Source organism: Artibeus jamaicensis, unplaced genomic scaffold (genome assembly GCF_021234435.1).
Source record: "Artibeus jamaicensis isolate MK-2021 breed Jamaican fruit bat unplaced genomic scaffold, CSHL_Jam_final contig_464, whole genome shotgun sequence".
Classification (NCBI taxonomy): domain Eukaryota; kingdom Metazoa; phylum Chordata; class Mammalia; order Chiroptera; family Phyllostomidae; genus Artibeus; species Artibeus jamaicensis.
The window spans coordinates 22,945,980-22,973,921 of NW_026521842.1; the positions used below are offsets into that span (position 1 = coordinate 22,945,980).

General features: G+C 39.6%; 1 protein-coding gene across 3 annotated transcripts in view; it reads left to right on the forward strand.

Moving 5' to 3' along the window:
• The window catches only part of CDH8 (cadherin 8), a 348,795-nt gene that overhangs the window by 107,196 nt on the left and 213,657 nt on the right, over nucleotides 1–27,942 (forward strand). For all 3 annotated transcript variants that reach the window (XM_053666794.1, XM_037161975.2, XM_053666795.1), the window contains exon 3: nucleotides 8,613–8,907. In XM_053666794.1, coding sequence (XP_053522769.1) covers nucleotides 8,613–8,907 — 295 coding nt within the window. The remainder of the gene's footprint in view (nucleotides 1–8,612; nucleotides 8,908–27,942) is intronic.

Below are 27,942 nucleotides of genomic sequence, written 5' to 3' on the forward strand. Positions count from 1 at the left end.
AAAACGTGTCTGTACTATATGATTATATACACATGGTTTCTACATGAATATATTAAACCTCCATTGCCATTAGGTACAAACTAGGGGATTCTCCATTCTGCGGTCCTTATTTAGGGCAGCAAGAGGCCCCCAGACTAACTAGTTAAGCTTTTTGGATGGTCTCCATAGAATTATGCTAAAATGCATTGGCTCTGGAAGCTGATTTAGCAGGAGGTATCCGGTCCTGTCATTTGTTAATTGTATGAGCTTGAGAAAGTGAATACAGTATTTACTGAACCTGAGCCCGTCATCCATTGGAAATGCCTGGCAAGGTGTAGAGCGGTGAAGCTAGGTCCTGTGCAGATATACATATGAATTTCAATGAGCGTTTACTCTGTGCCAAGTGTGATGCTTGTTGGAGATCGTGTTGAATAATGTACATCGAAGCCCTGCCCTTGTGGAACTTACCATTTAAAGAAGAAGCATGAGCCATACATCCCTTTTTTCTCACTGTATTTTCAGGTCTTTGCAGCCAAAAGCAGCATTGCACTTGGACTTGCTTCTGATTTTCTGTTTCTCCGGGCACTTGTCCCCATGGCCAGGTCAATCTGTTCAGTACTCACACCGGCTGCTGACACAATGCAGAGAACCCGTGTCTGAGACAGCAAGATGCTACACATTGTCCTGCTGTGAAATGTTAGGAAATATATTATTTTGTGAAGCAGTCGCCCTTTTCAGTGTGGGATGTTCCGTTTCATCCTTTTAACCAGGGGTCTTTTCTTCATTTGCCTCTCACCTCTTCAGACACATTTGAGGGTAGCGGGGTTTTTATGTGAATTACTTTGATAACTGCTATTATTCTGCACAGGTATTTCCTATAATGTGTGATGATAAAAATAACTGCCTATTCCCAACTCGCTCTTACTAGCATGGTGGGGTGTTATTATGCCTGTTACCTAGCTTTGCTGTTATGATATAATTTGTTTCTGGAACTGATTAAGAGCAGGGTGGCTGGGTGAGAGCTAACTGTGCTGGAATTACTCGGGTTTTCTGTGGTAGCATCATGTTGCAGCATGTAAAGGCACCTGACACGTTACGTAGCCTGTCATGGCATCCTCTCCCTTCCCACTCATCTGCCATCATCATATGATGCTTTATAGAGCTCCAAGTCCACCTGAACAAGTGGTTTTCTCCAATTGGTGGAACGCAGTGATGGGACCAAACTTGTTCATGAATGGGCCGTTTCAGGTCTGGTCAGCTTTCTTCAGGAGGAGGACTAAAGTTCAAGTCGAACTCCTGATCCTTAGAGAAGATGGAACTTCACATACAGGGAAAAAACTGATATCCTCTTGTTGTTTCTCTTTATCTGCCTTTTTCCTCTCCTAGCTGACTAAATAGGTACCTGATGTGGATTGAAATCCTGTATTCTTATCACCTCAGAGACTTAGGTCAAACACTTATAATGTGTCAAAGTGCCTGGCACCATCTTTGATAGTGAATGGTTGTGATGTAAAGATTCCATTATCAGTCCGTTCACTGATAGACTCATAGCTCATAGCATAGTTTCTCACTGACAGGCACTAGATATCAAGAATGTAGTGCTAAGATATAAATTCATTCAAGAAAGCTACCTGTGTTCTCCAAGGATGAGCAGATTCATGAAAGTCAGACATTAGTGAGTAACAGAGATTCATGCTGTGGTGACCCCTGGTCATCTCTTTGGGTTCAAAAAGATGATGATGATTCTCTTCTGATAACCTATATCCTTCTCTAGAGGAAGAGAGGCAACTTGAGAAACTCTCCTGTGATGTCCTCTGGGCAGAATGGAACTTCAAAATAGGTTCTGATGTCAGCACTGCCAGATTGTCAGAGGAGGAAGTGATTTTCTCTCTCGTTCTCAGAATACCGTTCTCCATCACTCACTGGAGAGGAAAAGGTGCCTGGGCGGGGACTAAATCATTCCTTGGTACTAACATAGGCACTCAGAGGAGACTTCATCCTCTCTGGGCTCTGCTGTCCTAGGAGTACTTTAGGGATCCTGGACAAGAAGGGGGGAGTGCAGTTTGTACCTTTTTATTTTCAGGACAGAGACATGGTGCCAGCAAAGACTGGGGTGAGGTGGCGCTCTTATTCTGAGAACAGCGATATCTGAGGATGAGGTCATTGTCATCTATCCTCCATCCATTATCCATCCATTTATCCATCTATCCACTCTTTCATCCAATGGCGTCCCTTCTACCGACTCAGCTCTTGTGCAGGGCACTAAAGTTGAATACGTATTTGAAGGGACGCAAGGGCTTTGCACTTGGAATGGCTCAGATTTGAGCTCATGGGGCCTAACTTTCCTCAAGTCTTTGCTCCCTTTCTAAAATCATTGTTTTGAAAATCAAATGAGAAAATGTTCTTTTCTTTCCTTCCTTTACATTCAACTTACTCCATATTTATTGTGCTTCAGAGAATTTGACAGACCCTTGACTAGGCAAGGTGAATACAAAGGAGGAGGGAAATGCAAATGCCTCCTACCATGACTTCCAGAGTGTGAACTTATATTTTAATTGGGGGGTGGTATGCAAATATGTGGGAGATGGTGAAGATATAATTAAACTGATACTCGCGGTTCAGCTCAGTTATGTAGGAGTCCTGTGTTGATCCCTGAAATTGAAGCCTTCATATAAAATTCTGGGATTCTTTATTGCACACCCAGCACTATGATTCTCCAGCCAGGCCACTGTGAATGACCAGAGGGATCGGAGATTAACCTGCTTGTAGATGTGACATGTTGGGTGCAGGCGGAAGGTGAGAATCGAAATCAAAGCAGCTTTGTGAATCGGTGTCTAAGTTTTCTCTCTGACCTCCTCTTCCTCTCTGATCCCAAGACCTTGGCTTATAGGCACACTGCCACCACTGTGACGTCATGAAAACAAAATTATTACTATGTCAGGCTCCTGACCGAAACCTCGTGTTTATAGATTCCCCTGTTGCTTATTTATAATCAAAGCCAACCTCGGCCTCTTGGTTTCAAAATTCCACATAACGCGGCCCTGCCTTGTTTCCTATTCTTACTTCTTGCCACCTCTCTTCTCCCTCACTCAGGCTCTGGGCACTTTAGACATCCGTCATTTCTCTGACTCAGCATGCCCTGTCTTATCTCTGGATCGTCACCCCGCTGTCACCTGGGCCTGGCGTGCATTTCCTCCCTCCCTGAGATCTGCAGTTTTAATCCTTACTGCTCTGGGGAGGCTATTTCTCTCCATCCTCAAAGGAAATTATGGGCAAAGGAAACTCCTTCTCTCCTTTCCTGGGCAAAGGGAACTTGCTATGCACTCTCGCAGCCCCCTGTTCTTTCCTCATCATTGCCTCTGGAGCCTGCATATGAATCCAGGAAATTTGGTCCAGCTCAGGGCTGTTAAGGTGGTCACTTCCTGATAGTGCATTCAGTGGAAAAGTTCCCTAAAAGTCTCCGAATCTCACTCATTTTATTGGTGAATGGAGAAATGTGCGAGAATACCATTCTATTTATCCTTAAAATGTGTTTATTGAGTGATAAGTAGTCAACATATGTAATGATAATAATAACTACTATTATTATACTTCTTTTTTTAATTTATTTTTTAATTGATTATGCCATTACAGTTGTTCTATACCCCGCTTCATTCCCCTCCACCCTACCCCCTGTCCCTACCATTACCCCCCCTTTAGTTTATGACCATGTGTCTCAAGTTCTTTAGATTCTATATTTCCCATACTATTCTTGCCCCCTCCCATCAATTTTCTATCTACTGTCTATGCTACTTATTTTCTGTACCTTCTCCCCTCTTCTCCTTCTCCCACTCCCCTATTGCTAACCCTCTGTGAGATCTTCATTTCTATGTTTCCGCTCCTGATCTAGCTGTCCTCTTAGTTTGCTTTTGTTTTAGGTGTGGTTGTTAATAACTGTGAGTTTGCTGTCCTTCCACTGTTCATGTTTTTTTAACTTCTTTTTCTTAGATAAGTCCCTTTAACATTTCATATAATAAGGGCTTGGTGATGATGAACTCCTGGAATTTGATCTTATCTGAGAAGCACTTTATCTGCCCTTCCATTCTAAATGAAAGTTTTGCTGGATAGAGCAATCTTGGTTGTAAGTCTTTGGATTTCATGACTTGGAATACTTCTTTCCAGCCTCTTCTTGCTTGTAAGGTCTCTTTTGAGAAATCAGCTGACAGTCTGATGGGAACTCCTTTGTAGGTGACTGTCCCCTTATCTCTTGCTGCTTCTAGGATTCTCTCCTTCATTTTAATCTTGGCTAATGTAATTATGATGTGCCTCGGTGTGTTTCTTCTTGGGTCCAACTTCTTTGGGACTCTCTGAGCTTCCTGGGTCTCCTGGAAGTCTATTTCCTTTGCCAGATTGGGGAAATTCTCCTTTATTATTTGTTCAAATAAGTTTTCCACTGGTGGCTGTTCCTTTACCCCTTCTGGTACCTCTATAATTTGGATGTTGGAGCATTTAAAGATGTCCTGGAGGTTCCTAAGCCTCTCCTCATTTTTTTGAATTCTTGTTTCTTCACTCTTTTCTGTTTGGCCATTATTTGCTTTCTTCTGGTTCACTCCATTGATTTGAGTCCCAGTTTCCTTTTCATCGCTATTGGTTTCCTGTGCAATTCCATTCATTTCAATTAGTTTCGCCTTCATATGTTTGTCTAATTTGTGGCTATAATCAACCAGTTCTGTGAGGATCCTGATCACCAGTGTTTTAAACTGTGCATCTGAGAGTTTTGCTATTTCTTCATTGCTTAGATTTATAGGCTCTGGGGCTTTGAGATCTTCTTGAGCCATTTTTGGTCTGTTTGCGCCCGTTATGTATGAGGAGTGGAGCCTTGGACTCCTAGGTCGCTGGGTTGTGATGCTGTATGTGGGGGGTCTTTGAGGGTAGAGTGTGTCTGTGCTTTCTATGCACAGGCTCTGAGCATGTTTAGTACATGAATGGCCTTTCTGTGTCATAGCCAGACGAAGGAGACTTCCACCCCAGGCCCATTTGCATGTGACCTTTGTCCTGCTCTAATGAGCAGAAGCAGCCTTCGGGAGAGATGCTCCTCACTCTTCTCAATGAGGTACAGTGTGTGGACGTTTGGTACATTTGAGAGTATCTTTGGCCCCGTCATCTCACAGAAAGGGTCCTGGGGGGGGGGACATTAGTAGAGGCAGGGTTGATCCATTACAGGGAGCAGGTTCTGGCAGACTATGCACCATGAATCTTTCTGAGGTCCAGACCTGGAGTCTTACAAACATTTGATGCCTGTCTATTGCTCTCTTTGCACACCCAGACACCTGTATTTGTGATGGCACGCTGGTTACCTGAACAAACATGTGCAAGTGTGTGTGTGTGTGTGAGAGAGAGAGAGAGATACACAAATACTACAATGAAATGAATGAATAGAGAAATACAATAGTCTATATTTCAAGGTTACCATTAGCCCGGGGATATGGATTTTACTGAGATTTTGCTACAGATGAATTTTCATAAAAAAGAGGGGGTGTAGTATTTTCTTTGTTCTTTTTTCCCCTGCTGTTTCAGGATGAAGGCTGGGGAGCCTGCCTTCACTTAGGTTGCAGCGGGGCTTATCTTCACTGTGTCTTCTGACACCTGTGTATCGTCCAGCACGACATGAAGTGACATGATTTTCATTATTGCGCACTTAATATGTCTGCCTCTGCTTTTCTCATTTTCAAATAGATTATAGATTCTTTTTAAATAGAGTTCTAAAATCAATTCTTCGGGGTAGATGTTTCATCTTCATATGATAGGCAGAATAACTGAAGCTCAAAGAAAAAAGTTTCATTTCTCCAGTTTACGTAGTTAGACCTAATCTTAACTTTGCCTTTTTCTTTTTCAAAACACTGCTTTTCTTTTCTTCTGTCTGTTATTTCTAAACACAAGGGACCTCAAAACTTTAGTTAAGATATAATTATAATTTAATAATTGATAAATATTATTAAAATGTGGCACAAATAAATTCTAACAGGATGATAACACTGTTTTGAGGACCTAATTTTTAATAGCAAAAATGTTATTGATAAGTATAGCACACACCAATAACTTCTGTGTCTCAAGAATGCTTTGTATATTAATGAGAGCCTCCAATAATGATATATTATTCAAATATTCTTTTTTAATAAAAATGCTAATAGACATGTTAAAATGCACATAAATTAAAATGATCATAAATTAGGATTAATATCACATTAATGAATTATAATCCCACATTCATTAAGATAAAGTGGCATTTCAATATTTGCTCTTGTTAATAAATTTGATACAATAAATGAAGGGGATACATTTTGAGATTCAATAAATAATTGATGTAATCTTAGGCTCTAACTTTTTAAAATATTCAAAAGTAAAGTAGGAGATCTAGATGCATTTGAATTCTTTGTTACTGTTTTATGTCTTTTTAATAATCTTTTCTTTTCATTTACTGAAGCGCTAAATACAATTTAACTGGCAAAGAAAGCAATAGAGCCTGTTCTGAATGCACACAGTCCCAAGAGGGTACAATAACTTCTGAGTTTCTAAGAGTTTCTTTCCACAAGACAGTTTATTTTTTTAAAGGGATAAATATTTGAAATTTCATGATGCAATAAGCAGAACTATATTGGTATTTAAATAACTGAGTTAAACTGAAAACATGAGCACTTTGTATGTTCCAACTATAATTCAATGACTTTTTTTAAAAAAGCAAACTAAAGATAAACATTTTTGTTTTATTTTACATTTTTTAAAAACAGGAGTCAACATAAAATACAAAGAAGCACCGTTCATCAGAACAGTCCTGTCTCCCTCTTGAGAGTAAACTGAACATGTTATTTTAATTTTTTTAATTGTCACTTGAGGGTATGTCTTTGTTGATTTTAGAGAGAGAAAGGGGCAGAGAGAGAGAAACACTGATGTGAGAGAGAAACATCAATCAGTTGTCTCCCATATGCTTCTCAACCTGGGATCAAACCCATAACCTAGGTATGCAAGTGCCTTGACCAGGAATCGAACCCACAACCCTTTCGGTGAATGAGATGACACTCCCACCAACTGAGCCATCTGAATAGGGCTAAACTGAACAGTTTAAAAGCTAGTGTGGTTCTACAGCTGCCAAAAAGGTTCAGGTGGGGCGGCATCAGTGACTACCTGTCGCCATGACCCGAGGTAGATCTGGGGCGCTGGTGCAAAGCTTCTACTTTTCTAAGCACTGTTAGTTTTGGGAAGCATGCTCGCCTACTGTGGCCTCAATGTTCTACTTTATAAAAAGGGAGTGATTTTCCTGGACCTGAAGAGTTGTGTGAAACAAAGTAAAAATCCTCCTAGGCAAACATAAGATTTAAAAAAAAAATTTTTTAATTTTATTGATTATGCCATTACAGTTATTCTCTTCCCCTCCTTCATGCCCCTTCCCAAAGAAGTTGGACCCAAGAAGAAACACACTGAGGCACATCATCATTACATTAGCCAAGATTAAAATGAAGGAGAGAATCCTAGAAGCAGCAAGAGATAAGGGGACAGTCACCTACAAAGGAGTTCCCATCAGACTGTCAGCAGATTTCTCAGAAGAGACCTTACAGGCAAGAAGGGGCTGGAAAGAGGTATTCCAAGTCATGAAATCCAAAGACCTACAACCAGGATTGCTCTAAACAGCAAAGTTTTCATTTAGAATGGAAGGACAGATAAAATTCTTCTCAGATAAGACCAAATTCCAGGAGTTCATCATCACCAAGCCCTTATTATATGAAATGTTAAAGGGACTTACCTAAGAAAAAGAAGATAAAAAATATGAATAGGGAAAGGACAGCAAACATAAGATTTTAACAGACACCAGACTATTAGAATTATTTTTGCTTTTGTAAATGTAACGGGCAGATCTGAGTTGAATTTAGGATCCACCAGGCTTGATTCCAAACTATGAGCCTTGGGGAGGTTGTCATATCAAACTTCCTTTTTTTCCACTTTCATATGAAATATTTTAATTCATTTACTTTCTGGTAAAAATCAAGGGAACTGTATAAGAAGTAATGCACAGAGTTCTTGGCATACAAATTAGTGATCCATAAAAGGCAGCTATTAATAACACCTTTAAATAAATGTATTCATAAATTGAAAAGAAGCCATATATTTTTGCATTTTTCCTTCATCTTTTTATCATTCTAAATGCATATCAGTTTATACTACACAGGTCAGAGTATTTTTTTAAGTGTTCAAACTTAATTTTATTATGTTTTATCTTGATTTATATACATACAGTTGCACAGACTCTTTGTACAGCTACTGTTAGCAGAAATGGATGAAGTTACAATGAATGTAAAAAGAACCAAGCAGACATTCAAGCAGGAGGTGGTTTAAAAAAAATAAGGTCACAGCCCTGGCTGGTGTAGCTCAGTGGGTTGAGCACTGGCCTGCAAACCAAAGGATCGCCAGTTTGATTCCCTGTCAGGGCACATGCCTGGGTTGCAGGCCAGGTCCCCAGTAGGGACTACGTGAGAGGCAACCACACATTGATGTCTCTCTCCTCCTCCCTTCCCTTCTCTCTAAAAATAAATAAATAAAATCTTTAAAAAAATAATGTTGCAAATTGTCCCATCACTAACTGATGTCACTTTTTATTTTAGCTACACACAGATCTGGATCCTGGGAGCAAAAAAATCAAGTATATCCTATCTGGCGATGGAGCCGGGACAATCTTTCAGATAAATGATATAACAGGAGATATCCATGCTATCAAAAGACTTGATCGAGAAGAAAAGGCCGAGTATACCCTCACAGCTCAGGCAGTGGACTGGGAAACCAACAAGCCCCTTGAGCCTCCTTCTGAATTTATCATTAAAGTTCAAGACATCAATGACAACGCACCAGAGTTTCTTAATGGGCCCTATCATGCCACTGTGCCGGAGATGTCCATTTTGGGTATGTATGCTTCCAATTTCACAGAACTATTAGGAGTCATCTTTAAAATAGCCCCTGGCATCAGGGATAGTGTATCGCTGAATAAAAGACATTTATTACTGTCTTATCTCTAATTTGCATTTCCAAATCCCCTTTTTTGGGCTCAGTGCCACAGCTCAATAGCTCCCATCTCTTAGTAATAGGAACTGGCGAAGCAGTTTTATTAAAATATCTCTTTTTGCCCGACAGTGCTTCAATAGGCTGAATTTGTATGCCTCACATAGACTTGCAGTTGAAGTATTGTTACTGAGGCGGATTTATCAAGATTTGTTCCAATATGCCAGACTAATCCTATTGATATTTGCTTGATGTTTAATTATTTGTTTGTGTGTATTCACAGGCAGATGCAGTGCAGAGAGAAACAGAAGCGTCTGGGTCTGTAGTCAGCCAGATATTGAATTGAGTTGGTGGGTCGAGTCGAGAGTGGATTAGGAAATCGGTTACCAGAGACTTCTGTGCTGTGGCTGGCTTACCTTAACTGAACTCTTTTTCAGGAGTGCTACCATCACCAAGGGCCCACTCCCAATTTTTCTGAGCCGTTAAAGTGTCTATTACATTGTACAGAGCAGTATATATTTCAGAACATGATTTTCTAGTCCTTCTTTTTTGTTGTTGTTTTGGATCTGCTGCTCTCACCCCAAACCCTGGCCTTGACCCTGGAAAACCCCCTGATGTCACCCAGACTTTATACTAGAGAGCTCTTCCTTATCTGACCAAATTAGCAGGCAGGCTCCAAAATGCAGAGTGCACAACCGCTGTAGTCATTTTAATATATGGAATATAGACCCTACTTAGTTTTAAATTACAGTTGGGGCCACCAACAAGGATACATACATCAAAATTAAAATGCAACAAAATGACATAAATTTGAATGAAGCAGGACAACATGATGAGACAAATAAAAACCACATGTAGAGACATAAATTGAAGGTCAGAATTAGTTAAGTAGCTTGGGTTTATTTGATAGCTTTTTTTTTGGACTTCTGAAGGACAGTTTATTGTTGTTCTTTTATTTATTATACATACTTGGGCTCACCCATTTAAATATCTTTTTATATAGTTTTTGCAGTTTAGGTAGTTCTTTTTTTTTCATTTTTTAAAAAATTTAATTATTGTTCAAGTACAATCTTCTGCCTTTTACTCCCATCCCAGCCCCCCTCTCAGTGCTCCCCACCTCCCTCCAATTTCCACCCCCCTTAGTTTTTATCCATGTGTCCTTTATACTTGTTCCTGTGAATCCTTCCCCTTTTCCCCTGAAATTCCCTCCCCTCTCCCCTCTGGCCCCCTTTTTACTCACAATATAGCTTTGGTAGATATAGTCACTGCAGCAGCAAATCAGAATTGATTGTGAGCTTTCACATCTTACCCAAGTACTTCTGCCAAGAGTCTACTTTGCCTATCTTTTGTGCAAGGAATTCTACTTTTATTAATTTCTTTCTTATCAGATCACAAAGCTTCTCTATGAATGATCGAAATGACACTATTTCTACTTGTATGGCTTTTTAGCAGAAAGTTATCTCTCTCTTGTTACTATTACCACAAATAGAAACCCACCAACAAGCAAAAACATCTCCATGTGTCTACTTCTTTCAAATTCTGATATGTAAACAGAAACTGACAAACACTAGATTTTTTTCTTGTTGAGCTTGTATGATCAGTCCTTTAGGGCACAGAACTTGCTTCCTTCATCCTTTCATCTGGATTAGAGCAACATGGTTTTAAATCGCTACGGGCACCTACAATACACAAAGAACCCTTTATTTTAACTGCAAACAAACAGTGAAGGGGGACGTTGTTACTTTTTCCTCCTTATTGTGATTTGTACCTCTTCATGGCCAAGTCCATATCTATTTATTGTAAATGTGTCAGAGACTTCCATTTCTGTGTATGTGAGTCACGTGCCTGATAAACATTTGGAGAAAGAAGTTCCCCCGCTCCAACTTCGGCACACTCCAAGGTCAACTTCAGCTAAGGAAAGGAATTGTAAAGATATTATTAGCTCCATTATGCAACATGAATGTGCACCTATAAATACACAGCATATAATATTTTCCTAGCTAAAAGATTTTTCTTGATTGGAAAGTAGAAACTAAAAGAAATAACCTACACTAACACACACAGCTATTTTTCCTTAAAGAACTGCCTTATCTATGATATCTCTTTCAAAAACTCCATGGGCTGTGCTACAGTTCAAACTATAGGTTGGGAAGTTAAAAAGATAGAGTTTTGAATCCTGGTTTTATCCCTTATTATTTGGCTGACTTTGAAGTTCAGGGAGGTTAAGTTATTGCTCGTTTTCCTTAGCTACAATGGGAAGATAATAACTTCCACCTTGCTTTTATTGTGTGAGAATTGTGTGGTAACATACAAGGTCAAAGTGTGTCAGAAAGTAAACAAGTATTCAATAATTGGTTGTGTTGGTGGTTTTCGCAAAATTATTTTTTATTACTCTCTTCCCCACGTTTCCTTATGTATCGATTTTATGCATTGGGTATAAGGTTGCTGTTTGACTCCAGACTCTCTGGTTAAAGGAAGCAGAGGCAGCTGCACTATTTTATTGTCAAGTGTGAATTATTCCCTTCATTTCTCACGAAGGTGACTATCAGGATGAAGGTCACTTCTATCTCCTTTCTCTCCTCACGGTGCTCACCCAGCCTGTCTCTTCCCTCCCCTCCTTCCTCGTTTCATTTTTCTTCCTTTGCTACTGCAAAAATGCCAGTCTCTGCACCTGTGCGTCCTGAGGAATGCCAGCCAGGACTGGGGGAGTTCACTGTGCTGAACATGAAAAATAAAATTCTCATTGAGAAATTTACCAGCATTAAATTGAAATGAGTGTGATGTTCAAGAACAAGCTGCCAGTTGACAGGCCGTCAAGACAAAACACACGTATATATTTACCCAAATGGCAGCTAAATTATTTTAGAAATATCTTATTTGGGAGCTGGAGATACAGCTCTTTTATATTCAACTGTGAATTGCAGAATTTGATGAGAATTCACTTTTATGGCAATGCAACATGAAGAGCGACATGTGAGCTTGTCTGATTTTTACTGTGGATACCAAGCTAGCTCTGTTGAAGTTGGTTATTCAATGAAAATTTACCTGTACTCATCAATTTTCAGATAATTTAAGTAGGTATTTTCAATGCTATTGCATGTTGGAGTGAGGGGTTTTAACCTCTTTTTTTATATATCTACACCTGGGTTTGGGTAAAATAAGCTTTTTACTTGATTTTAGAATGGAACCTCAGATTATATGGCCTAAAATTCGCCTTCTACTTGCATAAACCATGTAATCTCACTTTCTCTACCTGTATAATGTGTACAATAATACCTACCTAAAAACCTATGTTTGGGAAAATTCAATGATTATTTTAAAAGAGATACTAGTTTCTTTCTAACTGTCCATTTGTGAATCTTACTGGTGTGAATCAAAAAAAAAATGCCTATATGATATACATTGCCTATATAATACAAATGCTCAAGAGCCTTAAGTTTATGTTTCACAAATATGCATATTGAAATAAACTCTATTTTGTTCAAAAGGGCATATGAGTGAAGGTAGAAGTAAAGAGGTGGGAACGCCAAGTGCAGTATTGTCCCTTTATCTGTGGGGGATACATTTCAAGACCCCTATTAAATGCCTGCACCGGAGAATGGAACGAATCCTCGTACATCCTGTTTTTTCCTATACATACATATCTTGGAGAAAGTTTACTTCCTAAATTTGGCACAGTAAAAAATTAACACCCATAGCTACAATAAAATTGAGTAATTATAACAATATACTTTAGTAAAATTGATGTGAACGTGGTCTCTCTCAAAATGTCTGGAATTTTCCATTTGATATTTTCAGACTGCAGTTGACTACAGGTAACAGAAGCCACAAAAAGCAAAACTGCACATAAAGAGCGACCAACTTCTGCAGCGCTTAAGCTGCAGATATTATTGCCTTGTTGAGTACACGGTTATATAAAGCATGACACTGGGGATTTTCTGAGTTTACTTTTAGATTCAGGGCGCCTCTAATAACGATTGATATGTAATGAAAAGTTGCTGTATGCCAGAAGCTATGTTAAATGCTTCTAACATCCACAACAATCCCACAACATTGGTCGTGCTCTTAACTTCCCTACTTCTCATTATTTTTCAATCAGAAAACCGGGGGAAATTATAGCTAATCCAAATCCAGATATTAAGTGGAGGAACAGGGATTTAAAGCTAGACATCCGACTTTACCTCCTCCGGGTTTAACCAGGAGGCTCGGCTAATCTTTCATAATATCTCTAGGGAACCGGGTTTATGTGAACACCAAGATTCTGCTGCATATTAATCATCGTTAACGTTTTTTCCGAGGTGGAGGTGCTCTAGAGACCAGCACACTTTGCAAACTAAATTGAAGAACTGGAATGGGATTTGGACAAGGAGAAGTTTAGGGGAAGTTTTATGTAACTGTCAAGGTAGGAATATAAGCACTTAAAAAATGTAAGAACAATACACCACATAGAAATTTAAAACAATGAAATTAAGAATAACATGGTGAATAACTGGGGCCGAAGTGCCATTCATATGGTAAAGGAAAAGACTAAATAGAGGAAACTGGGATGGAGCCTAGATAATGCAAAAGGGGAATGCACTCTCCACCAAAAAATAATGATCAAACTGCAACAGTTCAAGAGATGACTTAGTAAAAAAATATGTTTAAGAGGCTTATACCTGAAGGGGTTATGAAAGTTAGTACACAATATACAAGTGAATTTACTCTTCTTGAAAAGTAACTCAGCCAAAGAAAAATGTTCAAATTTGAACATAATTTCAGGCTCTTCCCTTCTATGTGCTATTCTCATTCTTCTGTCTTCTCTTATCTTTAATTTTATGCCTTTTCTTTGTGACCATGTCTTTCTATGCTAAACATCCTCAAATTCTCATTTGGCGAAAGGCCCATACAAAATACATGCTACCGCTTTTTTTTAAATTACCTTTCATCTGGAACATGTTTTATCTTAGAGAAAAGTTGCAAATGCAGTTGTCCAAATCTGTTTTTCCCAAATTACTGGAGAGTAAGTGGTTGATAGGATGCTTGTCGCCATGGGAAGCTGGAGTAAGTCCTTCCCATGCAGAAGTTTCTCTACCCAGCACAATACAAGCATCAACATAAGGAAGTTCATTTTGCTGCACCATTGCTATGGAATGCACCACCATCAGTAAGATATCTCCAATTGTTCCAACAATGTCCTTTTACAGTAAAAGGGTCAAATCCATGCTGTACCCTAAGTTCACCTCTCTCTCTCCAATTCTAGAGCAACACCACATGGTTCATTCCAATTTTCTCTCTTTTTCCCAACAGTGAGAAATTTGAGGGTTTTTTATGTTCCACATATTTATCATTTGAATACCCTTTGGGCTTTTAGCTCATCTTCTGACTCCTGCACACAAGTGTTTACCTGGTGTCCCACCGTTCCCTCCCCTCCCTGCCCGCACATGGATTCCTACTTTGCCCAGCCACACCTAAGGATTTGTGCAGTGGACAGTTCAGGTGGCAGACAGACAGTCCAGAGTACAGGCAGGAACCTACACTGCCCTCTGCTTTTGTTGTCCTCTACACCTAAATCACTTCTTAATATATAATGAACCCGTGGCAATGTCTTTCAATCGATATTTAAAATAGTTTTACTGAAAAGTCAAGTTTGATTGGCAAACACTGAATTAAAGAAAACAAAATGTTCCCTATCTTCAGTCTCTAAAGTATAAGTATATCACTATTTAATAATAGGTTAGGTTCCTGCACCCAGTTGTGATCTGTGGGTGTGTTTATATGAGAGGGGGCCTTCCCACACAACACCAAGCAATTCTTGGACAACTTCGTGGTGTCTTGCAATTCAGCTCAATTCTGACACTTGGTCAGAATTGAGATTCCAGAGACAGCATCAGATCCCACAGGTTGAGGTAGTCCTATCAGGCTGTGTACCCACCCTGCGTCTACTTCATAGGCCAATGACAAGTCCAGGTCATCACCTGTGCTTATAATCAACAAGCTGTAAATCAGAGGCCCCCCTGACCCATCTCCTTGGGTTCAATTAACTTGCAACAATGACTCACAGAACTCCCAGTCATTTGCTAGAACGGCTCACAGAATTCACTAGGTTATCCGTTTATTATAAAAGGCTAGAATTCAGGAAGAGCTAGATGGAAGGGACACATCAGACAAGGCACACAGGAAGGGGCGTGGCAGTTCTGTGCCCTCCCCACGTGTACCACTCTCCCAAATCTCCAGTTGTTCACCTCTGCAAGTGCTCTCTGATGCTGTCCTTTCAGCTTCTGTGAAGGCTTCATTCCATGGTTGGGAGTGATTTCATCATGGGCCACTGACTGTGGATTCAATTGCCAGCCCCTCTCCTCTCCCTCACAACCGTCTCTATGCACTGCCACACGTTAATTTAGCATGCAATTAAATAGTGAAATTTGCAATTTCTATGGACCAAAATGAAAGTTATAATAGCTTTAGCTTACATGGATTATTAGCTTGTTATTCTTGTCACGATGCCGGTATATATGTTAGTCTGATGTAAAGAAGATTCCCAAAGTAATAATTAAAGAGATTCATTTTTATTATTAAAAATTATGTCACATAAGCTTAAAAGATTAAAAAATGTTCATACTGACAAACTATCTTAAATGCCACATACTTTTTTCTTATAATTTAGAGGGTGTGGCTTGCTTTCTCTCTCTCAGCTAGATATGAAGAGAATCCGGCAGGTTTCTCTATTTTTAAAGGGGGGAGAGGCAAAGTCAAAAATGTATATTGGTGATTTTGGTTATATTTTTGTCTTGTCTTCGATTCAGAGTGATGAACAAAGTTGAAATTCTTTGGGAAAACCTGGGAGGGAAATCATGAAGCCTGAAATAAACACCCTCAAAAGACATCCAGCTGGCCTACCTGATATGAATTCATACAACAGCCGTGGTCCCCAAACTCTGAAATGGGGTGAGGATCGCGCAGTTTCTATTCTGTATAAAAAAGCTAAACCTCTACAGGGACATGGAGACAGTTGTCTTGATAGCTGATTTCTTTTTTGGTAATGAGTTACAATCTACTGTCTGGATTTACCAGAGTTCGTTCACCTGCTGAGGGACATCTTGGTTGCTTTTAAGTTTTGGCAATTATGAAGAAAACTTCTATAAACAAACAAACAAACAAATTACTAGAGTATTCAAATGACAAAGTTACTGGCAGTTAACAGTGAGAGGTACCTAAAATGTATTAGTCTTCTAAGAGGCATTATGTTACTGCCACATTTTGACCAGGAACAAGCTGGTGTATAATATGGGAATATAAACAAGATTTATTTGAATGCCTTCTGAATATGAGGAAGCACCTTCCATCATTTTTTTCTTTAATGATTACTCCTCTGTTCTTGCCAAATTATAAAATGCAATTTCATTAATCATTGATAGCACAGTAATTTAATTAATCAATTTTATTACCCCTAATGAAACTATTTTTAGGGCCTTATAATTGTTAATTCATATCTGATCTCTTTAAAGTTAAGTCCTCTAATCCAAATATCAACCCATAAAAATATGCTAACACAGGTAGAATGGCTTAGGGAATTTTATTATAAATTTTATACATGCTTCTGTTTCTCTTCAGATCAAATTTTATAGAAATCCAGCTTTTAGTAAGTTGAAAAGAGTTAAAATTCTAGAACTATTTTTACAGGATTGGCTCAGAAGCCTCAGGTTCCATTACTAAGAGAGAAAAGATGGAAATTTTCTATCAAGAGTGGTCTCCTCTTGTATATTTGGTCTATGAATTTAGGAATTTCAAGTAAGAAGTTGAAATCTTTACATTATTTTTAGAAGATCAATGCCTAATCACTAGCCAATAAAAATTCTTCAGAATGGTATAAATCACCAGAAAATATAATAAAATACCTCATTTGGTTTTACACACATACATTTTGCAATATTGACATCACTTTCTTTTTTTTAACTTTTTTATTGATTATGCCATTACATTTGTTCTATTCCCCCCTCCACCCTGCATGCCCCTCCCCCACCATTTCCCCCTTTAGTTCATGAACACATGTCTCAAATTCTTTTTTTTTAAAGATTTTATTTATTTATCTTTAGAGGGGAAGGAGAGAAGGACAGAAACATCAATGTATGGTTGCCTTTCATGCATCCCCTGCTGGGAACTGGTCTGTAGGGAACCAGCTTGCAACCCAGGCATGTGCCCTGACTGGGAATCGAACTGCGATTCTCTGGTTTGCAGACCTGTGCTTAATCCACTGAGCTACGCCAGCCAGGGCTCTCGAATTCTTTAGATTCTGTATTTCCTCTACTATTCTTACCCTCCCCCTACCTATTTTCTATCTACTGTCTATGCTACTTATTTTCAGTACCTTCTCCCCCCTTCTTCTCTCACTCCCCTGTTGCTAATCCTCCACGTGATCTTCATTTCTATGATTCACTCCTGATCCAGCTGTCCTCTTAATTTGCTTTTGTTTTAGGTGTGGTTGTTGATAACTGTGAGTTTGCTGTCCTTTCACTGTTCAACTTTTTTATCCTCTTTTTCTTAGGTAAGTCCCTTTAACATTTCATATAATAAAGGCTTGGTGATGATGAACTCCTGGAATTTGATCTTATCTGAGAAGCACTTTATCTGTCCTTCCATTCTAAATGAAAGTTTTGCTGGATAGAGCAATCTTGGTTGTAAGTCTTTGGATTTCATGACTTGGAATACCTCTTTCCAGCCTCTTCTTGCCTGTAAGGTCTCTTTTGAGAAATCTGCTGACAGTCTGATGGGAACTCCTTTGTAGGTGACTGTCCCCTTAGCTCTTGCTGCTTCTAGGATTCTCTCCTTCATTTTAATCTTGGCTAATGTAATGATGATGTGCCTCTGTGTGTTTTTTCTTGGGTCCAACTTCTTTGGGACTCTCTGAGTTTCCTGGATTTCCTGGAAGTCTATTTCCTCTGCCAGAATGGGGAAGTTATCTTTTTTTATTTGTTCAAATAAGGTTTCCACTCGTGACTCTTCCCCTTCTGGTACCCCTATAATTCGAATGTTGGAACATTTAAAGATGTCCTGGAGGTTCCTAAGCCTCTCCTCATTTTTTTGAATTCTTGTTTCTTCATTCTTTTCTGTTTGGCCATTATTTGCTTTCTTCTGGTCCACTCCATTGATTTGAGTCCCAGACTCCTTTCCATTACTATTGGTATCCTTTGCATTACCATTCATTTCAATTAGTTTCGCCTTCATATGTTTCTCTAATTTGTGACTAAAATCAACCAGTTCTGTGAGGATCCTGATAACCAGTGTTTTGAACTGTCCATCTGAGAGTTTTGCTATTTCCTCATCGCTTAGATTGACCGGCTCTGGGGCTCTGAGTTGTTCTTGAGCCATTTTTGGTCTGTTCGCGCGGTGAAGTAAGCAGAGAGACGCCTCAGTTGTTTACCTGGGCGGGGCCACCCAGGTCGCTGGTTTGTGACGCTGCGTGTGGGGGCGTGGTCAGAGAGGGAGCAATGGCGGTCCTCTCCGCTAGCCCAGTTCGTCCAGTCCCACCACTCGCCTCGGCCTGTTTATCCAAGCAGAGTTGTGGGAGCCTGCTGCCCCGCGCCATGCGGTCTCAATGCTCGCCTCTTCACTGGTTTATCTGCACGCAAATGCGGGACCTAAGGCAGACAGCCAGCCGCGCCTCTTCCCTGTGTCCTCCCATATCCAGCCCACATCCGCGCCTTCAGCTGCTTGCGCACCACCAGGTCAGGGATCTTTGTGGTCAACCAGCTTCGCTGCTGGCTTACCCATTTAGCCGAGCATTTCGTCCTTTTTTTGGACTCCGTATTGTCCATTTTCTGTGTGGTCTGGTTGTGTTTATCGTTGTTAAAAATAGTTATTCTTAGATTTGGTTATGCACGGAAGCAAGGTGGGTCCACCTACGCCTCCATCTTGGCGGAAGTCTCGACATCACTTCCTATAAATTTGATAAAATACTGTGTAAAATTGTATCTTGATAAACTGTATACCTGCCTGAAACTTGAACCTACTGAAAATAAATTTAGCAATCCCTGCCCCTAACCCACAGCCACAGGTGAGGCTTTACTCCCTGTGGAATGGAGTCTGTTCCCTTAGTCTAATTTAGAATGGGACCTGTCTGTCCCATTCATGGGTATCTCATAATTTAAACTGATGTTTCAGAGGATTAAAATTAAAGCATTGACTCTGCGTGAGCAATGTCTAAGTGAAGAGGCAACATTGATTTTCTATGTCAACCTCTGCCTTTAAACCAGGTCAGCCGATCAATATTCCAATTAAACTGTGGTTTACTGGCCCAGTCATAGCAAGAGCTAATGCTAAAGTTCTGTTTCTTTCCCTTTTAACTTTTCCTTCATTGTGTTCCTGCACCTGCTCGTTAGACTTAAATCCGATTTAATTGAATAACGATTCGATTCTCAGATTGGTTATGTAGGTGTTGTCTCTTCAAGTTTTCCAGAAATGTATCTTTTGGCTTCTTCCTATTTCTGGATTTATTGGTTAAACTTTCTGAAAATTACACCTCACTCCTCTCTACTCAGAGAAATGTCCTATGACCAACCCTTCATCCAGGCCTACCTAGAGCCCTTCTGAGGAAAATAAGATCTGCTTTCTACTCAAATAATCTTCTGGTACTTCAAATACTGAAAAGGATTCTTGCATCAGTAAATCTGCACGTATCATGAGAAAAAAGCAAAACACTCAAGACAAACTTTTTGTTGTAAATGGAGGGTTGAGAAACCAAGGTGGGATTCCACCCAGATGGCCCCACGATCCCATTCTCTCTCTTGTCTCTTTGTTCTCGTGTGAGGTTTGCTATTTTAGGATACAGCACATTTATTGATTCTAGTGGCAAAGGGCAAATTGTTGTTAAATTATTCAAGCCATGTCTGTGTGTACAGCTCTGTGGATTAGCATCAACACTCGCAGTGCTATGAATTTTTTGTTACGTAGCCATTTCAGGAAATCATGAATTATAGGGACTGAGGAGTAAAAAACCCATCAAGTTTAGCTTTTGCCCACACCTGCCCTTTAGAGAAATGAATCTGCTGCATGTCAGGGCAGATCCCAAACATGCATTTGTGAAATTCTGAAGTCTTGGCCGAAAATGAATGTGGGACACCTTTGTCAGTATATTTTTATGTGTGTATGGCGGCAATTTTCAACATTTTTCATATCATGGCACACATAAATTAATTACTAAAATTCTGTGGCATACCCAAACATATGTCTTATGCTGATCTGACCAAAAAAAAATAGGTATAATTTCGATTCATTCACACCAGGCAGCTTTTGTTAATATTGGCTGTGGTCATTTTTTTATTTGACAATGTAAGGAAAAAGAAGTCAGTGCACCTGACTAAGTAGTCAGGTATTGCATGTTTTAAAAATTCTTGCAGCACATCGGCTGAAAATCACTGCCATATGGTATGCTCTTCTCAGAACCCTGCCTCTCAGAACTGATAGTGCTTCGTAAGTCTCTCTGTGTGTATTAATATTATTCTTTAACTTTAATAGTCCTGGGCTTAACCATTGTACTCCCTGGATTCACTGAACTTGGAAAATTGCCATTAGATCTTTAGATCCCTGTGGGTGGTGGGAACACAAGGCAATATACTGATCATGTATCAGAGGGATGTGCACTTGAAACCTGTGTGATCCTATTCACTGGGATCACCTGACTAATTTAATTTGAAAAGTTCTTTGTAGACCAAAATGCTTGTATTTTTTGGTTGGTTAGCAATCACAGTTTTATCAGATATGTGCCTTTTCCCATTATTCTTTTTACCAATACCTTCACAGAGAGAAAAACAGGATGACATCTGTGTAGCAGGACAGCCACATGCATAAATAAACAGAGATCAGCACATAGAAAATGGTAGAGAAGATTTGCAAACAATTAAAACAAGGATAAAGATACAAATACAGACTTACAGAGAAAAATATATAGATTGTGTGTGTATTTGGCATAATATTAGATATCCTTAAAAAAGGGCAAAAACAGTTACATTGTGAGGCTGGAAATGAGAGTGTATGGATGGTCTCAGATACATCTTTTATTCTAAGGGGATGAGATTTCATTCCTTGTATCTGTACTCAAGGAGTTTAAAGTCAGTAAAATCATATTTGTAGCCATGTTAGAGATGATTTTATTCATTTTCTTTTTATCAGGGAGCATGAGACCCAGGAATCTTTCTCTTTATAACCATGTGAGACTTTTCAGATCTCATCATTATCTACCAGTGATGAATCTTTGCAAACCATAAGAGTGGTTTGTGCTCAGGAAATGTGATGGGGGAGGGGAGGGTGGAATTCATAAAATAAATGTCTTTGAAATAGGTGTTGAAGCATTGGTGCATATTCCTTCTGAAATCCAAAGCAATGTTATTGACTTGAGGCCAGCATAATGAATAATTACTTTATTCCTACATAGTAATTAATATTTAACGTGTTTATGCCAAACACTGTTCATGTGCATTCATTTAGTCCTAACAACCTTATGAAGTGAATTTTGTTACTGTCATTTTTAAAAAGAGAAAACAGAGGCAGACATACAGCCATAACATAGTTTATGCCAGCTGATATTATTGGTAAAACTGAGAGCTTCACATCAGACAAGGAGGATCACTAACAGTGTACAGAGTAAGAAGGGAGTTATTACAGGGATCAGACCATTTGCAGTTACTGAGCTGCTATAGAAATCTAGGGAAAGCTGCTCTTATTGCCTCGGGTATGGGAAGGAAAGCTGAAGGTGCAGTGGGAGAGGCCAGGAATGCAGTGGAATCTAAGAGGACAACCTGAAGATTGTGTCTGCCTCTCCCCCTCAATTTTCCATGGCGTGGGTAACCACAAGAGGATGGGGTGCCTTTCTCATAGGACTACACACATATGTGGCCCAGGATTTGGGGAATGGAAGGAACGGATCCTATAGTCATTGAAGAAGCTGTGAACTTGGATTCTGCTCTCAGCCAACATGGGGAACTTGAACATCTCCTGAATTTAGCATGAGCTGTCCTGGTACCTAATACCCTGTCCTGAATTTCTATCTGCCTTCTCCACTTCTGCCTTTAAAATCTCAGGCCAAACCTAACCAGCACAATACAGTCATCCCTTGGTGTCCATGTGGGACTGATTCCAGGGTCCACACCCTGCCCCCCAAACCAAGGATGCCCAAAGCCATAGATGCTCAGGTCCCTTGGCTGGTCCTCTGTCATCCTGGGTTCTGCATCTATGGATTCAACAAACAGCAGATCCTCAGATGCACAACCCAAGGCTGAGTGTTTAAGGAAGGGAATTCTGGAAATACCATCTTAGGTTATCTAACTAGGGACAGAAGCCATGACAGGTACTATTTATTTAGCTTTCACTGTAGGCTAGCTACTGTGTCAAAGCACCATACAGATTTTTAAAAGGGTATATTATATATATCAAGTATATAATGTAAAGCATAATTATTGTACATTATATATTACATGAGGATTATATAGCATATAGGTCAAGTGTCACTGTCACATGTAACTGTACAAATGTAACTAGAAGGGACTTGTGTTATGAATTCAAATGTGGTCCCCAACATTCACATATTGAAGCTCTCATGAACCAGGACCTCAGAATGAGACTCTGAAGGTAGTGCTTTGAAGAAGGTAACTGAGGTTAAAAGAGGACTTACGGGCCGGCCCTAACTCAGTCCGACTGGTGTTCTTACATGAAGAGGGCGTTTGAAGGCACAAAAAGATGCCAGGGGCACACAGAAACAGAGGCACAGCTATGTGAAGAGGCAGCCAGAGAACAACCATCTGCAAGGCAAGGAGAGAGACCTCAGGAGAAATCAACTCAGCCAGCACTTTGCTCTTGGACTTCCAGCCTCCAGGACTTTGAGAAAACACAGTTCTCTTTTATAAATCACCCAGTCTGTGGTATTGTTATGGCAACCAGAGCAAACTAATGCAGTTTGACCAAATTAACTTAATTAGGAAGTCCTAGAGACAAAATTGAAAAGCAGAGATTTATTCAATCAGGTACCAATGTTGTCTGTTCTCTAACTGCAGAGTCCCTGAGCCCGCCTTGAGGTAGAGTCATAACTCTACAGACGTATTGAGTACAAACATCTGTTCTCCGCTATGGAATGGTTTAAAGGGAAGCTGTATGTTCAAGCACTTGGAACCTCTTGTTTTGAAATAAACCTTTTATTTCAGTGTAGTTTAACATGTATGAAGAAGTTGGAAAACCCCACAGAGGGCTCCCACATACTTTGCCACTATTACTAACATTTTACATCAGTGTAGGACACACTTGTCAAAGTGAAAGAGTCCATATTAACACAGCATTTTAGCAGTTGTGATGAGTGCGTGTTAAATATTTTTGTAGAATTTCTCTCATTTTGGCTTTGGTTAATGCTTTGTTCATAATGAGATTGGGGTAATGTGTTTGGGGAAGAAGACCACACAGGCCAAAGTGCCATGTTATTACATTATCTCAAGAACATATGAGTAATAGGTTTATGCCTGTCAAGGTTCATTTTGTCTACCTGGCCAAGGTATTGTTTGTCAGGTTTCTCTACTGTAAATTTACTCTGTTTCTCTCCTTTCCATGCTGTACCTTTGGAGGAGCTCACTAAGTGTGACACATACATAAATCGTGGAAGTTACACTCCTCACTCCCCACCTGATTAACCACATTCCTCATTATCTCCTCTCTCTCCCTTCTTCCCTCCTGCCCTCCTTTCCTTTTTCTTTCTCTCTTCCTTTCTCTCTTCCTTTCTTTCTTTCTTTCTTTCTTTCTTTCTTTCTTTCTTTCTTTCTTTCTTTCTTTCTTTCTTTCTTTCTTTCTTTCTTTCTCTCTCTCTTTCTTTCTCCTTCCTTCCTTCCTTCCTTCCTTCCTTCCTTCCTTCCTTCCTTCCTTCCTTCCTTCCTTCCTTTCTTCCTTCCTCCTTCCTTCCTTCTCTCTCTTTTCTTTTTCTTTCTTTATCTCTTTCTTCCTTCCTCCCTCACTCTCTCTCTATTTCTTTCTCTCTCTCTTTCTTTCTTTCTTTCTTTCTTTCTTTCTTTCTTTCTTTCTTTCTTTCTTTCTTTCTTCCTATATGAACTCAAAGTTGTTTGATGTTTTATATTTGGGATTAAAATCTAATACAGCTTTATTTCCTTGCTTACTTTTTTTTTCATCTTTGACCATTGGGAAATCCTTTCATGGTCTGACATTGTGTATATTTTTTTTTCTTTTTCTTTTTTTTTAATTAATATTTTAAATTGATTATGCTGTTACAGTTGTTCTATTCCCCCCTTCATTCCCCTCCCCCTGCCCCCCATCCCCACCATTACCCCCCTTTAGTTTATGTCCATGTGTCTCAAGTCCTTTTAGGTTCTATATTTCCCATGCTATTCTTTGCCCCCCCATCTATTTTCTATCTACTGTCTATGCTACCTTATTTTCTGTACCTTCTCCCCCATCTCCTCCTCCCACTCTCCTGTTGCTAACCCTCCTTGAGATCTTCATTTCTATGTTTCCACTCCTGATCTAGCTGTCCTTTTAGTTTGCTTCTGTTTTAGGTGTGGTTGTTAATAACTGAACTGTGAGTTTGTTGTCCTTTCACTGTTCATGTTTCTTTAACTTCTTTTTCTTAGATAAGTCCCTTTAACATTTCATATAATAAGGGCTTGGTGATGATGAACTCCTTGAATTTGATCTTATCTGAGAAGCACCTTATCTGTCCTTCCATTCTAAATGAAAGTTTTGCTGGATAGAGCAATCTTGGTTGTAGGTCTTTAGATTTCATGACTTGGAATATTTCTTTCCAGCCCCTTCTTGCCTGTAAGGTGTCTTTTGAGAAATCTGCTGACAGTCTGATGGGGACTCCTTTGTAGGTGATTGTCCCCTTAGCTCTTGCTGCTTCTAGGATTCTCTCCTTCATTTTAATTTTGGCTAATGTAATTATGATGTGCCTTGGTGTGTTTCTTCTTGAGTCCAACTTTTTTGGTATTTTCTGAGCTTCTTGGATTTCTTGGAAGTCTATTTCCTTTGCCAGATTGGGGGAAATTTTCTTTTATTATTTGTTCAAATAAGTTTTCCACTGGTGGCTGTGCCTTTCCCCCCTTCTGGTACCCCTATAATTCGGATATTGGAGCGTTTAAAGATGTCCTGGAGGTTCCTAAGACTCTCCTCATTTCTTTGAATTCTTGCTCCTTGACTCTTTTCTGTTTGGCCATTATTTGCTTTCTTCTGGTCCACTCTATTGATTTGAGTCCCAGTTTCCTTTTCATCGCTATTGGTTTTCTGTGGAATTCCATTCATTTCCATTAGTTTAGCCTTCATATGTTTCTCTAATTTGTGGCTATAATCAACCAGATCTGTGAGGATCCTGATGACCAGTGTTTTAAACTGTGCGTCTGAGAGTTTTGCTATTTCTTCATCGCTTAGATTTATCTCTGGGGCTTTGAGGTCTTCTTGCGACATTTTTGGTCTGTTCTGGCCCTTTAAGTGAGAGAAGCAGCGCCTTGGACTCCCAGGTCGCTGGGTTGTGACGCTCTATGTGGAGGCGTGGTCAGAGCGGGGAAATGGCGGCGCCCTCTACGCCGCGGCTGGTCCAACCGCCCACTCCCTCGCCTGTCCGCTCTCGCGCAAATAGGCGACTGCAGTCAACATGCAGCACCGCCTCCCCACTGTCTCCTCTGCAGTCGCTCACCTGGTGGGTTGCTCGGTCGCTCACTAGGTCCAATCCTGCGTTTGGAACCCGTGCGTCTGGATTCGCGCGTCTGGATTGCGCGTCTGGATTCCGTGCCTGGGTCCATTTGACCGAGCCCTTCTGTGCAACCCCTCACCAGACGCCGGTTTTGCCCCTTACCGGTAGGGCTGAAGAATTTGTTGTTAACGGACTTCCGAAAAGTTCAATTTTCCGTGTTCTGGTTGTGTTTTCTGATGCTAATATTTAGTTGTCTCTAAACTTGGTTGTGTGAGAAGGCACGGCACATCCACCTATACCTCCATCTTGGCGGAAGTCCGTATATTTTCTTTTTTACAGGGAGTTTGTTTTTTAGGACTTACTTTATTAGTTTTTTGCACTGCGTGATGCTCCATGCTTTTCTTATATATTTATCACCTCAATTATAGAATCAGTTATCTCTCCAAAGTGCCCTGTTTTCTTTTATTGGGGTGTTAGAAACCAAAACCTAAGTGTTAAGCGTGCTTGCTGCTACTGGGTGGATTTTGCTTTTAAGCCCCTCAACTGACAGAGGGAAAAATATATGTGGAGATACTAATATGTATGCATGTATACACACACACACATATACACACATAAATGTGTATGTGTGTGTATGTATATATACACATAAATGTGTATATGTGTGTATATATCTATATGTATATATGCACATTAATGTGTATATGTGTGTTTGTCTTCTTTTATCTCTAAGCCCTTCAGTACATTTCAAAAGTATATTTACAATATGGTACATTATTTTGTCACAATTTGCACTACATCCTGGGAAATCCCAACATCCTAATTAAAAAAATACATATATTAAGGTTCACTCATGGCTCCGTGAAATTCTAATGATTTTGATAAATATGTTGTACCATATACCCATCAACATGGGATGGTAACTGCACTACCCTGGAAACAGTCTCTTGGACTTTCCCCATGAACCTGCCTTTCTCCCTGAGCCTCCAGCAACCACTGATCTGTTTACCGACTCTGTAATTTTGTATTTTCTAAAAGGTTATGTCAATGGAATGACACAGTGTATAGACCTTTAACTTAGCAATATGCACTTAAGATTTGTTTTCACCTGGCTCCGTAGTTCACACCTTTTAACCACTAAATAGTATGTCATTGTACAGGTTCTCACAGTTTTTATTTTAACTTAATCCATTCACCTACTTAAAAGATGTTTTGATTACTTTTGGTTTTGTGTGACTACAAAAGCACATTGTAAATATCCACGTACAGGTGTTTGCTTAGAAGTAAGTTTTCAACTAAGTGGGGAAGAGAGCTGGGGATATGACTGCTAGATCCTATGGAAAGATTTTGTTTAGTTTTTTTGGAAATTATAATTGTTTTAACCAAAAATACTGACCACATAGCCCTATCACTGATATGTAAAATACTGTAAAGATATCTGGTATTGGTTAGCAGGCAAAAAATTTTTAAAAAAAGAAATAGAAAAATGGTAGGAAACCCAGAATAGAAAGCAGTCCCTCAATAGAGAGATGAACAGAAGGACTTGTGTGGGTGCTGGTGACTACCTTCTAAGCAGGGAACTATCTTAAAATGTCAGATCTCTGTGCTTTGGGGAAATGTTACCCACGGGGGCTTTTATTTTACCTTTCTTTCAGTTAAAATTGTCCCTTGGGCTTCCATACTTTGACAATGCTCGTGAGCACAGGCTGCCGATTCCATGGTCGCTCTCCCAGCCTGGCTTCAGGAACATTTGTGAGTAAAGGTTACACACACACACACGAGTGAGTCATTTGCAGCCTACAGCCCTCTCTGGAGAATCTCCCTCTTTTGAGGCCACAGTGAATACCCTCGGAGCATCCAACTCATGGCCTGTGTATTCTCCACTGACTGTCTACCGCCCCATGGATAATATGGCCAGCCAGCCACCACGTATATAAAGTTGCTTTCTGTTCTGGGCTACTGAGGGACATTTGACCAAATTTTGTTCAAGTAGGCTTAACCCCAGGTGTTTGCCATGAAGACCAAGGCTGTTGAAAATATATCTTTCCAAGTAGCTCAACATAAAAATATGAGAATTGAGGTTCCCATTGGGTAAGATGTCAAAGACATGACCATTTCATTTTATTTATATATATATAAATAAAATTAAATATAAAGTATATATATACTTTATATATATGTAAAGTATATATATATATGGTGACACACACACACACACACATATATATATATATATATTAGAGAATCAAAGAAAAGCTACACTTCTCAGAAAAGGGAAGAAATGAAGC